The sequence below is a fragment of the Salmo trutta genome, chromosome 22 (genome assembly GCF_901001165.1).
Source record: "Salmo trutta chromosome 22, fSalTru1.1, whole genome shotgun sequence".
NCBI lineage: Eukaryota > Metazoa > Chordata > Actinopteri > Salmoniformes > Salmonidae > Salmo > Salmo trutta.
This window is the reverse complement of record NC_042978.1, coordinates 26,384,823-26,398,072: the sequence shown is the minus strand read 5'-3', so window position 1 is coordinate 26,398,072 and position 13,250 is coordinate 26,384,823. Positions and strand designations below refer to the sequence as shown.

Here is a 13,250-nt window from a genome sequence, read left to right as displayed (position 1 = left end):
GTGTTTCAGCCAGAAAGGATCATGATCAGACCCACCTAAAGCATTTATTTTCCTCTGACCTCCATTTCAACAAAGCCATGGGCGTGAATGTGTTAAGGGAGGGGGAGGGGCTTGTGTAGTCCTATATATGGGGTCATACGTGACCTCCGGTGAAAGACGGAGGAGAGAAGGCCATAATGAGTTTGGGATTTGGCCTGGGGAGTGGAGGAGAGGTGTGTGTGTTCCTGACCTCTGGCTAGAGGTGAGGGAGGGGTTGGTATTTGGCTGAAGAGTTATGTAAGACTTACCATTGGTGGTTGTTGTGCATTTGATTGTTGACGCGACCTCCTCCCAGCCACTATCTCTGGCCACTAGGCTGAGAGCAGGTCTGCTTGCCCGGCCATGGTGTCTTCCTGAGACCATGATAACGGTAATGTGTCCAGGTCAGACCAGGGGCAGGCCACAGTTCACTCGGCTTTCCCCCAGACCCCACTAGGCCTCACTCAGACTTTGTTTTGACAGTATTAGCCAAATAAAGACTAATCCCTCTTAAACGGTCTCAGCCCATATCCACATACAACTCTGAACTGGGGGCCTGAGGGAGAGGGGTGGGGGGCCCTGAGGGAGAGGGGTGGGGGGCTGCTATGTAAACACATATTTAGTCCTCCATGGGCATGCAAGTACAAGCCTGCTGCATGCTGGCATACTGTCAATGTACACATGGCAAACAGGCCTGTCTGTACTGTCGGAGCCGTGCTGTTAGTCCCTTATAGAACAGCCTTTTGTTCTGTCCCTCAGTCTAACAAAGAACTGTTTCTCAGCCTGAGACGCTCACTCATTCTCCTGTTTGTGGTGTTTTTCTATCATTCTGTCATGTCTTCCGGCAAAAGAGGCTAGCCTAGTTCAGTTTACCATAGTTTCTGTAGAATTAAAATGTTCTAACGGCTCCTGTTCCCCAGATGGAGTCGCCGAGGACACACACACACTCCTCCTACGACGTGGGACTGGAGACAGAGAGGGCTGCACTAGAGGAGCCCAACACACACAACACTGAACAGGTAACACACACACACACACAGAGACACACACACACACACACACACTCCTCCTACGACGTGGGACTGGAGACAGAGAGAGCTGCACTAGAGGAGCCCAACACACACAACACTGAACAGGTAACACACACACACACACACTCCTCCTACGACGTGGGACTGGAGACAGAGAGGGCTGCACTAGAGGAGCCCAACACACACAACACTGAACAGGTAACACACACACACACACAGAGACACACACACACACACTCCTCCTACGACGTGGGACTGGAGACAGAGAGAGCTGCACTAGAGGAGCCCAACACACACAACACTGAACAGGTAACACACACACACACACACAGAGACACACACACACACACACTCCTCCTACGACGTGGGACTGGAGACAGAGAGGGCTGCACTAGAGGAGCCCAACACACACAACACTGAACAGAGAGATAATTGAATTTGTGTGTGTTTTCCAGACTGTGAATCAGGAGGAGCCTGTAGTAGTAGAGGTCTGGTCAGCTCCAGAACCACACGATGATCCTGAAGCCCACGCTGCTGCTGCTGCTGAGCCACGCACACACACCCACCCAGAGCCCGATACACAACTCCCTCCCCTCCAGGACCAGGCAACTCCACCCTCCTCCACCCCATCACCCAGCGATGACCTAGCCCAGGACCAAGCCTCCACAGACCCCCCAGCCCCGGCCGAGACCCGCAGTGATGCCCTGGCAGAACCCAGCCCAGCCCCGGCCACAGAAGACCCCCAACACACACCTACCTCTACCTCTCACACCCCTGCTCCAGCCCCAGCCAGGTAAGCTGCTTCATTCTATAGCTAGATGACTCCTGATATCTCCAGGAGTGAGGAGTATAATTTTTGTCTAGTACTTTTTTTGCTAGCTAGGGCCACCTACTTTAAGTGCTCCCGGTCTTCCTAATAGCCCACTTGGTGTGAGTGTGTGAACTGCTGACTGCTCATAACTTGAAGATAGTTGTTGACACATCAACCAGGATTAAGGGACAGGAAGGCTCCACATCACTCGCTCACTTGAATATCTTCCCTAGTTACTTTTCAGATCTAATTTTGCTCTTTTGTAGCTTTGGAAACTATGTGTGTATTCTATCTCAGTTCGCTCCTCTTCATGTAGGCTTTAAAGACGCTCCCCAAACCTTGGCTGCAACCCTTCTAATTTAGTGTGCCCTGCGAGAACAATGTGGAATTCCTGGTCTTCGGCAGCGTTTTGGAACTTCCGAGTTCATCTCAGCCTATGCTGCCCTGACGAAGACCCAGACGAAGACATGGATTACCCGAGAGAACACCGCTACTCCAGCTGCTCTCCATCTGACTACGTTTTCTCTCATAGTCCAAGAGCATCTGGTCGTCGCAATGGTGGCATAGGGCTATTTTCTCCCTCTCACCTGTCCATCTCATCATTTGAATTCCATGCTGTCACTGTCACTTGTCCACTCAAGCTTAACATTGTCATCTATCACCTGCCAGGTGCCGTTAGGGAGTTCTTCAATGAGTTTGACAACTTGACAAGCTCATTGCCTGACGATGGCTCACAACTCTTCGTACTTGGTGACTTCAACCTCCTGACGTCTGCCTTTGATTCACAGCTCTTTCATTCCCCTCCTTGCCTGTTTTGACCTGACCCTTTCCCAGTCCCCTCCTACTCACAAGGCAGGCAATACGCTTGACCTCATCTTTATTAGAGGCTGTTTGCCTACTAGTCTCCCTGTAACCCCTCCAGGTCTCTGATCAGTACTTTGTTTCCTTTTCTGTCTCCCTTTCCACCAACCCTAACCACTCAGCCCCTACCCAGATGGTCATGTGCCGTCGCAATCTTTACTCTCTCTCTCCCACTCCTCTTCTATCCTATCATCTCTCCCTTCTGATAATTCCTTCTCCCTCCTGTCTCCTGACTCTGCCTCTTCGACCCTACTATCCTCCATTTCTGCATCTTATGACTCGTATTGTCCCCTTTCCCCCCGGACGGCTCGGCTCTCCCCTCCTGCTCCTTGGCTGAGTAACTCATTGCAAGCTTACAGGGCTGCGGCCAGCTGAGCGAAAACTTTCTACACCCCAACCTACACCCCAACCCGAGCACTCCGTTCTGCCACCTCTGGTCTCTTGGCCCTCCCACCCTTACAGGAGAGCAGCTCACACTCAACCCAGTACAAGCTTGTTCTCTGTCCTGCACCCCAATGCAGCAGAGTCCCTGCCCATCTTCTGAAAACATCTGAAACACTACCTCTTTAAAGAGTATCTTAAATAATCCCCCTGCACCTCCCTTGCACCCTCTCCTCAAAAAGCCTTTAGTGAATGAACACTCGCACTTGACTCTTTTCCCCTTTACTAGCTCTGACTTTGCTGAGCGTACATTTTTCTTCAATAACGTAGCTTACTATGACTGTGGTTGTCCCACTATCTTAAGATGAGTGCACTGCTAAATGACTGAAATGAGAGATGTGTATTGTACGTATGATGTATATGAGATGTTATTTGTTAAAATAGCAGAATTATGGGTCCACGACAATTTCCTCTTTGGTATAAATAAAGTATTTATCGTATCGTAAGAGGTGGTGTCATTAGTCAACCTCTGAAGTACATCGTTATTTAACTGATATTCCCTTTGAGCTGAAATAGTGTTTTGTTGTAGTTTTTCACGTAATTATAATTGTATTTTTTTATATGCCCCTTTATACACGGTAGGAATGTTATTGAAAGAAAATAGTGTGGTTCCAGATTGTTTCTCCTTTCGTCCCCTCTAACCCCCTCTCTTCTCTCTCCCTCTCCCCCATAGTGGTGATGCTGACCCAGTAGAGAGCCAGTCAGAGCAGGATCAAATTCAGGCTGGTTCTGATGCTGATGTCCAAGCATCTGTCAGTCCAGAGGACCCAGACCAGGACCAAAGTCTACCAGAGCTGGACCAGGGGGGAGAAACCTCCCACAGGCACCAAGACACCGACCAAGACCAGCAGGTGAGAGGGAGTCCCACAACCTATTCCTCAGTGTTACAGAGAGTAGACCGTTAGTTGTGCCACTGACTGTAAATGTAATGGGAGTGGAGAGGTTTGCGTGTGAGCATTGGGGGGAGGAGCTACACACAGCTTGGCTGCCAATCCTGCAAAGTCCTTCATTCAGCCCTCTGCTCCCTCTGCATTTCTCTTACTGGGAGGAGGGAAGGAGGAGGGGTGGAAGGGAGCGAGAGGGTGGGAATGAGAGAAGGAGAGGGTCAGCCTTTGTTTGTAGATGGTGATGAATTAAAAGCCCTGTCCAGTATTGGTACAGAGCTGTTCTGTTCTCCAACTACATTGGCTGCAGATAAACAGAGCTGAACCGGATTGGCCCGTATCTGTGTTAATGACGAGGCTTTGTCGACCGTTCTGGGGTCTTATCAAGTGATTATGTAATATATAAATTACAGCTCACTGGATGTGTCTGTATAACGTGTCTCTCTATACCTGTCAAGGCAGTGGATGCCAGTGATGCCAGCGCTATTGAGACGGACCCCTCAGTGCCCAGTAAGGAGGACATCCCAACCTTCGACGAGTGGAAGAAACAAGTCATGGAGGTGGAGAAAGAGAAGAGTAAGAAACACACACAGGGACACGTTCCCCTCATTAATATCATGTTCAGGAGAAGCTCAGTGACCATGAAGAAGACATGATGGTCGCAACAGTCATTTTTCAGACAAACTAGTGCAGAGACCTAAATCTCTTTACTCCTATCAACTCCCTCCCTCACTCGATCTCTTCCTCCTTCCCTCCATATTCCTCCTTCCCTCTATTCTTTCTCTCTATCCCTCATAGTTTCTCCCCCTTGCCTTTCATTCTTGAATCTCTTCCCTCTGAATGAGGGCAGTATGGGTACTGGACTGTGTGTGTTGTCACCCTCCTCCTCTGAGGCAGCACTCTTTCTCCACCGTCATGAATGGCCCAGTCTACTGGAGCAGAAGGACACAGACCAACAGACGTTCACACACACAAACTCCACGCCTCATGCACTGCACACACAAATACTTCCAGATTGCGTACAGTACCCTCACACTCTTAGATCATAGACAGCGTGGCAGGGTCAGTTAACCCATTGTGTTGTTATCCGCTGAGCTAGAAACTGGACCTTGTGTAGATCTCCTGTCCTCAGCATCACCATAATCACAGACCAGACAGACACCACATTTATAAACAGATGGTGTGACGGTGGCAATTGTGTACTACGTCATCCATTTCGTATGATATGTTAAGTTATTTTTTTGTAATTCGTACAATATGTTACGGATTTGGAAGTGTTTAAGGTCCCAGACTGCATCTTTCTCTCACACACACACACACGTTTTGTTCTATCCTCGTGGGGACCTAAAATGAATTTCCATTCAAAATCCTATTTTCCCTAACCTAACTCCTAAACCTCTAACCACTAACCCCTTAAAGGCTCTGCATGGTCAATCTGACTTCTGAAGAGGCCGTACAGCATTTACTGCCATGCAGCCTCCGCAGACGTCAGGGTTTCATCCTTATTGCGCTGAGCAGAGCTGTTGTCAAGGAAGTGAGCTTGTGTTTATACAAGACGTACCACCCCCACCTACCATCATCCATTCATGTCAATGTGGAGTTATACGGAGCCCTCCACATAGTTAAAACATTTGAGAGGAGCACAGCAATGAGGTACGGAGCTTGATTTGGCCTCTGCGTGCCTCCAGAAGCTCGGCACCCTCCATATGACGTCTCTGACCACATTTTTGGATCGAGCATAAATTGGGTTTTACCCTAACCCTAATAGTAACCCTAAACTTAACCCCTAAGCTGAAAATAGCCTTTGTTGACTTGGGAAATGTCCCCACAAGGGAGAAGGTCTTTGTTTTACTATCCTTGTGGGTTTTTTTGGGGGATTTTAGGTCCCCTCAAGGGTAGAAGAACCAACCCACACACACCTCCTAACCCCCTGTCTTCTCCAGCTCTGTCCCTCCATACCTCTTCAAGTGGAAGCCCCCCTGTGAAGAAGGTGCAGAAGAACTTTAAAAACAACTATGCTTCTGTGGAGTGTGGAGCTAAGATACTGTCAGCTAACCCAGAAGCCAAGGTAACACACAAGTTTTTATGTTCTTAGAATAGTAAAAATCAGTCCATTGACTCATTATGTGTCTCATATTTGCCATTTTGTTCTCTCTATCCTTTCTGGTTTCCAGAGTACATCTGCTATCCTCATGGAGAATATGGACCTGTACATGCTGAACCCCTGCAGCATCAAGATCTGGTGAGTCACACACACATTCGAGGGGCGTGTCTATGCTTGCTGATGCAGGAGACGTTGTCACTTTTTGCTTCAGTTAACATTGTGCAACAGGGATACACAGTTCCAAACAATCATGAGAATAAATAATTAAAGATGTCAAATGTTCAATCTACTCATCTCTCGTTGTTTAATTTTGTGGACAGTTTGCCCTTCCTCTTCTCTGTCCTGGCTGCTCTCTGTGGAGCTGCAGGGTGACAATGGGTGACTCAGTGTTCTGCTTTGCTGTTTCCTCCAGAAACACACACATTGTCCCCTCAGCAAGTGTGACCCCAACTGCCAACCATCTGCCCAGACAGAGGTCAAGGGGAGAGCAGGCAGCTGGAAATATCTCACATTATCATTCCTCATCTACCTCTATCTTCCTCTTCCCCTTCTCTCTCTCTAGGTTTGTGATAGAGCTTTGTGAGCCCATCCAGGTGAAACAGTTGGACATCGCTAACTTTGAACTCTTCTCCTCCACACCTAAAGACTTCCTGGTCTCCATCAGCGACAGGTACATGCACACCCTTCCCCTTTCTCTCAGGACACACACATGCCCGTCTGACCACCCCTCTCGTTCTCTTGCTCTCTCTCAGGTATCCCACCAACAAGTGGTTGAAGTTGGGAACGTTCCACGCCCGTGACGAGCGCACCGTCCAGAGCTTCCCATTGGACGAACAGCTCTATGCCAAATACATCAAGGTACAAACTTACACACTCACGCCTACACACACACTGCAGACACACACACCATTTGAATTCTATGTTCTAAGCCCAGGTAAATTCCTCATGACTTCACAATAGGTTTCCAATGTCATCAACATAAGACTGGCTCCCTACTCAAACCTCACACAATATGTGTGATTGTGAGGGTGAAAATATGGAAGGAAATATTCTGAGGGTGTTGGTGTATTTCAGCTACCTTTCCTCCCTACTTCTATGTGTAATAAACACAGTACAAATACAGTAAAAAAGTATTGGAAAGTGCCTACTATATTGTAGGCATTCAACTCTACTCCTCGCCATCTTCTCTTATCTAACGCTTTGTTATTGCATTTATTTATTTCATTCTTTGTAGTTTAAAATATTTTGTGGGAGCTTTTTTTGTGTTGGGTTAATATGAATATGCCGCTGTTACCAAATGATGAAGAACTGAAGCTGTCATCAACCTGATATGTCTTGTTCTGATGTCTGTCTAGGTTCTGTTTGTCTACTTCCCTACTCCTCTAAAGTAACTGCTATCAATACTTACAGTGCATTCAAACTATTCAGACCCCTTGACTTTTTCCACATTTTGTTACGTTACAGCCTTATTCTAAAATGGATTAAATACAAATACATCCTCAGCAATCTACACACTATACCCCATAATGACAAAGCGATAACAGTTTTTATAAATGTTTGGAAATGTATTACAAATAAAAAACATACCTTATTTACATAACTACTCAGACCCTATTCAGACTCGAAATGAGCTCAGGTGCATCCTGTTTCCATTGATCACCCTTGAGATGTTTCTACAATTTGATTGGAGTCCACCTGTGGTAAATTCAACATGATTTGGAAAGGCACACACCTATCTACATAAGATCCCACAGTTGACAGTGCATATCAGAGCAAAAACCAAGCCATGAGGTCAAAGGAATTGTCCGTAGAGCTGCGAGACAGGACTGTGTCAAGGCACAGATCTGGGGAAGGGTACCACTTTTTTTTTTTTTGCAGCATTAAAGGTCCCTAAGAACACAGTGGCCTCCATCATTCTTAAATGGACAACGTTTGGAACTACCAAGACTTCCTAGAGCTGGCCGTCCGGCCAAACTGAGCAATCGGGGGAGAAGGGCCTTGGTCAAGGAGGTGACCAAGAACCTGATGGTCACTCTGACAGAGCTCTAGAGTTTCTCTGTGGAGAGATGGGAGAACCTTCCAGAAGGACAACCATCTCTGCAGCACTCCACCAATCAGGCCTTTATGGTAGAGGGGCCAGACTGAAGACACTCCTCAGTAAAAACCACATGACAACCCGCTTGGAGTTTGCCTAAAGGCTGTCAGAAACAAGATTCTCTGGTCTGATGAAACCAAGACTAAACTCTTGAGTCTGATTGCCAAGTGTCATGTCTGGAGGAAACCTGGCACCATCCCTATGGTAAAGTTCGGTAATGGCAGCATCATGCTGTGGGGATGTTTTTTTCTGTGGTTGGGACTGGGAGACTAGTCAGGATCGAGGCAAAGATGAACGGTGCAAAGTACAGAGATCCTTCATGAAAACCTGCTCCAGAGTGCTCAGGACCTCAGACTGGGCCAAAGGTTCACCTTCCAACAGGACAACGACCCTAAGCACATAGCCAAGACAACGCAGGAGAGGCTTTGGGACAAGTCTCTGAATGTCCTTGAGTGGCCCAGCCAGAGCCCGGACTTGAACATCTCTGGAGAGACCTGAAAATAGCTGTGCAGCAACGCTCCCCATCCAACCTGACAGAGCTTGAGAGGATCTGCAGAGAACAATGGGAGTAACTCCCAAATACAGGTGTACCAAGATTGTTGCGTCATACCTAAGAAGACTCAAGGCTGTAATCGCTGCCAAAGGTGCTTCAACAAAGTACTGAGTAAAGGGTCTGAATACTTATGTAAAAATAATTATTCCTGTTTTTTATTATTTTTATAAATTCTCAAATTTCTATAAATGTGTTTTTTCTTTGTCATTATGTGGTATTGTGGGAAGATTGAGGGGGGAAAAAACAATTGAATCCATTTTAGAATAAGGCTGTAACGTAACCAAATGTGGAAAAGGTCTAGGTCTGACTACTTTCCGAATGCACTGTATAATACATTTCCATTTTAATGCTATTTGTACCTTGTATTGCTTCATATACCTAACCCTGTCCTTTATTGCTTTATCCTTGTAGTCTCTTGTAGAGCAAGCATTCAGTCAACACTGTGTGTTATGTTGTCAGGAAATATTTTTACGAAAATGCCAAAAAAAAGGACCAGGTGCTTGACTTGCTTGTGGCATGAATCAGCCTTTTACTGATTTCTCTCCTTTTCCCCTCTCTCTCTGTCTCTTCCTCTTGCATCAGATGTTCATCAAGTACATAAAGGTTAGCATTCTTCTCTTTTAGAGGTTGTAAATATGCTCCATAATGGGAAGCTTTGGTGGCAGTGCACAGATACTGTAATGCATGAACAAAACAAACTAAAACAATAAAACACACATAAGTTCTACTACATCACCTTTGATTTGATTTAGTATGGATGTTATTGGATGACTATAATGTTAGTGTTGCTGGGTGGTTTAATTAACCAGGTGTGAGTGTTTTACCAGTGGTTTAACCCTTTGTCTCCCCTTCCCTCCAGGTGGAGCTCGTCTCCCACTTTGGATCAGAACACTTCTGTCCCCTCAGCCTCATCAGGTTAGAGATGTATAGTGGGAGGGAAGGAAGGAGTGGTAGAAAGACTGTCATTTCACTTTTTACAGATGCAGTGATATGAAAAAGTATTTGCCCCCTTATTTTCTCTATTTTTGATCAGATCTTCAACTGAAACCTAATATTAGATAAAGGGAACCTGAGGTTACAAATAACCCCAAAAAAGTATACTTATATTATTTTTTCAATTAACAGTTATCCAGCACCCAATTCCCCTGTGGGAAAATTAATTGCCTCCTTAAACTTTAACTTGTTGTGCCACATAGCTACAATGACTGCAACCAAACACTTCCTGTAGTTGTTGATCACTCTCTCACATCGCTGTGGAGGAATTTTGGCCCACGCTTCCATGCAGAACTGCTGTAGCTCAGTGACATTTGTGGGTTTTCAAGCATAAACTGCTCGTTTCAAGTCCTGCCACAACATCTCAATTGGGATTAGGTCTGGACTTTGACTAGGCCATTCCAGAACTTCAAATGTGTTGCTTTTCTGCTGTTTTCATGTAGACTTAATTGTGTGTTTTGGATCATTGTCTTGCTGCATGACCCAGCTGCACTTCAGCTTCAGCTCACAGACGGATGGCCTGAAATTCTCCTGTAGAATTCTCTGATACAGAGCAGAATTCATGGTTCCTTCTATTAAGGCAAGTCTTCTAGGTCCTGAGGCAGCAAAGCATCCCCAAACCATCACACTACCACCACCACCATACTTGACAGTTGGTATGAGGTTCTTACTGTGGAATGCTGTGTTTGGCTTTCACCAGGCATAATGGGACCCATGTCATCCAAAAAAGCACCTGGGTGATCATCCAGACTCTTGGAATAATGTTCTATGGACAGATGAGTCCAGTATGGTGGTGGTAGTGTGATGTTTGGGGATGCTTTGTTGCAACAGGACATAGAAGACTTGCCTTAATAGAAGGAACCATGAATTCTGCTCTGTATCAGAGAATTCTACAGGAGAATTTCAGGCCATCCGTCTGTGAGCTGAAGCTGAAAAGCAGCTGGGTCATGCAGCAAGACAATGATCCAAAACTACATGAAAATGGCAACAAAAAAAAAATATTTGAAGTTCTGGAATGGCCTAGTCAAAGTCCAGACCTAATCCCAATTGAGATGTTGTAGCAGGACTTGAAACAAGCAGTTCATTCTTAAAAAACCCACATGTCGCTGTTACAGCAGCTCTTTATGGAAGAGTGGGCCAGAAATCCTCCACAGCGATGTGAGAGATTGATCAACAACTACAGGAAGTGTTTGGTTAGTCATTGTAGCTAAATGTGGCATTGGGCGTAAGGGTGCAATTACTTTTTCACACCAGGGCATTGGGTGTTGCTTAAGAAATGAATTAAATAAGTATGTAATTGTTATTTGTTCATTCAGGTTCCTTATATCTAATATTAGGTTTTGGTTGTAGATCTGATAACATTCAGTATAACAAAAATTGAAAAACACCCTTTGTCCCCTTTTTAACTGGAACTAAGTTCACATCCACTTAACTGCTGCTACTCTGTAGATAAACGACATGATAAGGTGTACATTCTCTCAGTCGAAGGTGAAAGGGTTGAGATGTATATATGAATGTGCAGTTAGAGTACAGACGTTTCCCTGATGTTGAACCTCTCACTCAAACCCACATCTCCTCAGGGCTGGGGTTTGTTTGAGGTAGAGAACACTATAGGGAACAGTGTAATCTCAGCAACATGTCAACCCACCTGTCAGTATTCTGACAACGTTCATGTTAGTCTGAGCTTCATTCCTCTCTTTCAGCTGTATATAATACATGTAACCAGATGTTAGCTGTGTGTGTGTGTGTGTTTACAGGGTGTTTGGTACCAGTATGGTGGAGGAATATGAAGAGATTGCAGATTCTCAGTACCCCTCAGAGAGGCTGGAATACCTTGATGAGGATTATGGTGAGATGGTACACTGTGTTTGATAATCGGTTATAAAAGAGATTGTGTTCTCAATAACGTACCTGATTAGGTGCATCAAAGCTGGGACCGAGAGATTGAAAAACAGCTTCGATCTCAAGGCCATCGACTGTTAAACAGCCATCACCCAACACAGAGAGGCTGCTGCCTACATAGACTTGAAATCATTGGCTACTTTAATACATGGATCACTAGTCACTTTAATCATGTTTACATATCTTGCGTCACTCATATACACCACTGTACAAAAGTCTGGGGTCACTTAGAAATGTCCTTGTTTTTTAAAGAAACGCACATTTTTTGTCCATTAAAATAACATCAAATTGATCAAAAATACGGTGTAGCCTTTGTTCATTTTGTAAATGACTATTGTAGCTGGAAACAGCTGATTTTTAATGGAATATCTACATAGGCCCATTATCAGCAACCATCACTCCTGTGTTCCAATGGCACGTTGTGTTAGCTAATCCAAGTTTATCATTTTAAAAGGCTAATTGATCATTAGAAAACCCTTTTGCAATTAAGTTAGCACAGCTGAAAACTGTTGTTCTGATTTAAAGAAGCAATAAAACTGGCCTCCTTTAGAATAGTTGAGTATCTGGAGCATAAACATTTGTGGGTTCGATTACAGCCTCAAAATGGCCAGAAGTACTTTCTTCTGAAACTCGTCAGTCTATTCTTGTTCTGAGAAATGAAGGCTATTCCATGCGAGAAATTGCCAAGAAACTGAAGATCTTGTACAACGCTGTGTACTACTCCCTTCACAGAACAGTGCAAACTGGCTCTAACCAGAATAGAAAGAGGAGTGGGAGGCTCCGGTGCACAACTGAGCAAGAGGACAAGTACATTAGTGTGTCTAGTTTGAGAAACAGATGCCTCAAGTCCTCAACTGGCAGCTTCATTAAATAGTATCCACAAAACACCAGTCTCAACATAAACAGTGAAGAGGCGACTCCGGGATGCTGGCTTTCTAGGCAGAGTTTCAAAGAAAAAGCCATATCTCAGACTGGCCAATAAAAAGAAAAGATTGAGATGGACAAAAGAACACAGACATTGGACAGAGGAACTCAGCCTAGAAAGCCAGCATCCCGGAGTTGCCTCTTCACTGTTGACGTTGAGACTATTTCTGATCAATTTGATGTTATTTTAATGGACAAAAAAATTCTTTCAAAAGCAAGGACATTTCTAAGTGACCCCAAACGTTTGAAAGGTATACTGTATTTTATACCATCTATTGCATCTTGCCTATGCTGCTCTGTCATTGCTCATGCATATATTTGTGTATATATTCTTATTCCATTCCTTTACTTAGATTTGTGTGTGTATTAGGTAGTTATTGTGGAATTGTTAGATATTCCTACACTGTCAGAACTACAGTGAGGGGAAAATAATTTGTTCCCCTGCTGATTTTGTACGTTTGCCCACTGACAAAGAAATGATCAGTCTATAATTTTAATGGTAGGTTTATTTGAACAGTGAGAGACAGAATAACCAAAAAAAATCCAGAAAAACACATGTCAAAAATTGATTTGCATTTTAATGAGGGAAATAAGTATTTGACCCCTCTGCAAAACATGACTTAGTACTTGTTG

General features: G+C 44.9%; 1 protein-coding gene across 5 annotated transcripts in view; it reads left to right on the top strand.

The window, feature by feature from the left end:
- LOC115158475 (SUN domain-containing ossification factor) overlaps positions 1–13,250 on the top strand; it is a 99,910-nt gene that overhangs the window by 62,856 nt on the left and 23,804 nt on the right. For 4 of the 5 annotated variants that reach the window (XM_029707457.1, XM_029707455.1, XM_029707459.1 and 1 more), the window contains exons 3-13: positions 939–1,037; positions 1,505–1,842; positions 3,836–4,013; positions 4,505–4,622; positions 5,990–6,114; positions 6,221–6,288; positions 6,713–6,820; positions 6,903–7,008; positions 9,381–9,401; positions 9,658–9,713; positions 11,549–11,640. In XM_029707457.1, the coding sequence (XP_029563317.1) occupies positions 939–1,037; positions 1,505–1,842; positions 3,836–4,013; positions 4,505–4,622; positions 5,990–6,114; positions 6,221–6,288; positions 6,713–6,820; positions 6,903–7,008; positions 9,381–9,401; positions 9,658–9,713; positions 11,549–11,640 (1,309 nt within the window). The remainder of the gene's footprint in view (positions 1–938; positions 1,038–1,504; positions 1,843–3,835; positions 4,014–4,504; positions 4,623–5,989; positions 6,115–6,220; positions 6,289–6,712; positions 6,821–6,902; positions 7,009–9,380; positions 9,402–9,657; positions 9,714–11,548; positions 11,641–13,250) is intronic. The other variant, XM_029707458.1, reaches the window with a different exon arrangement.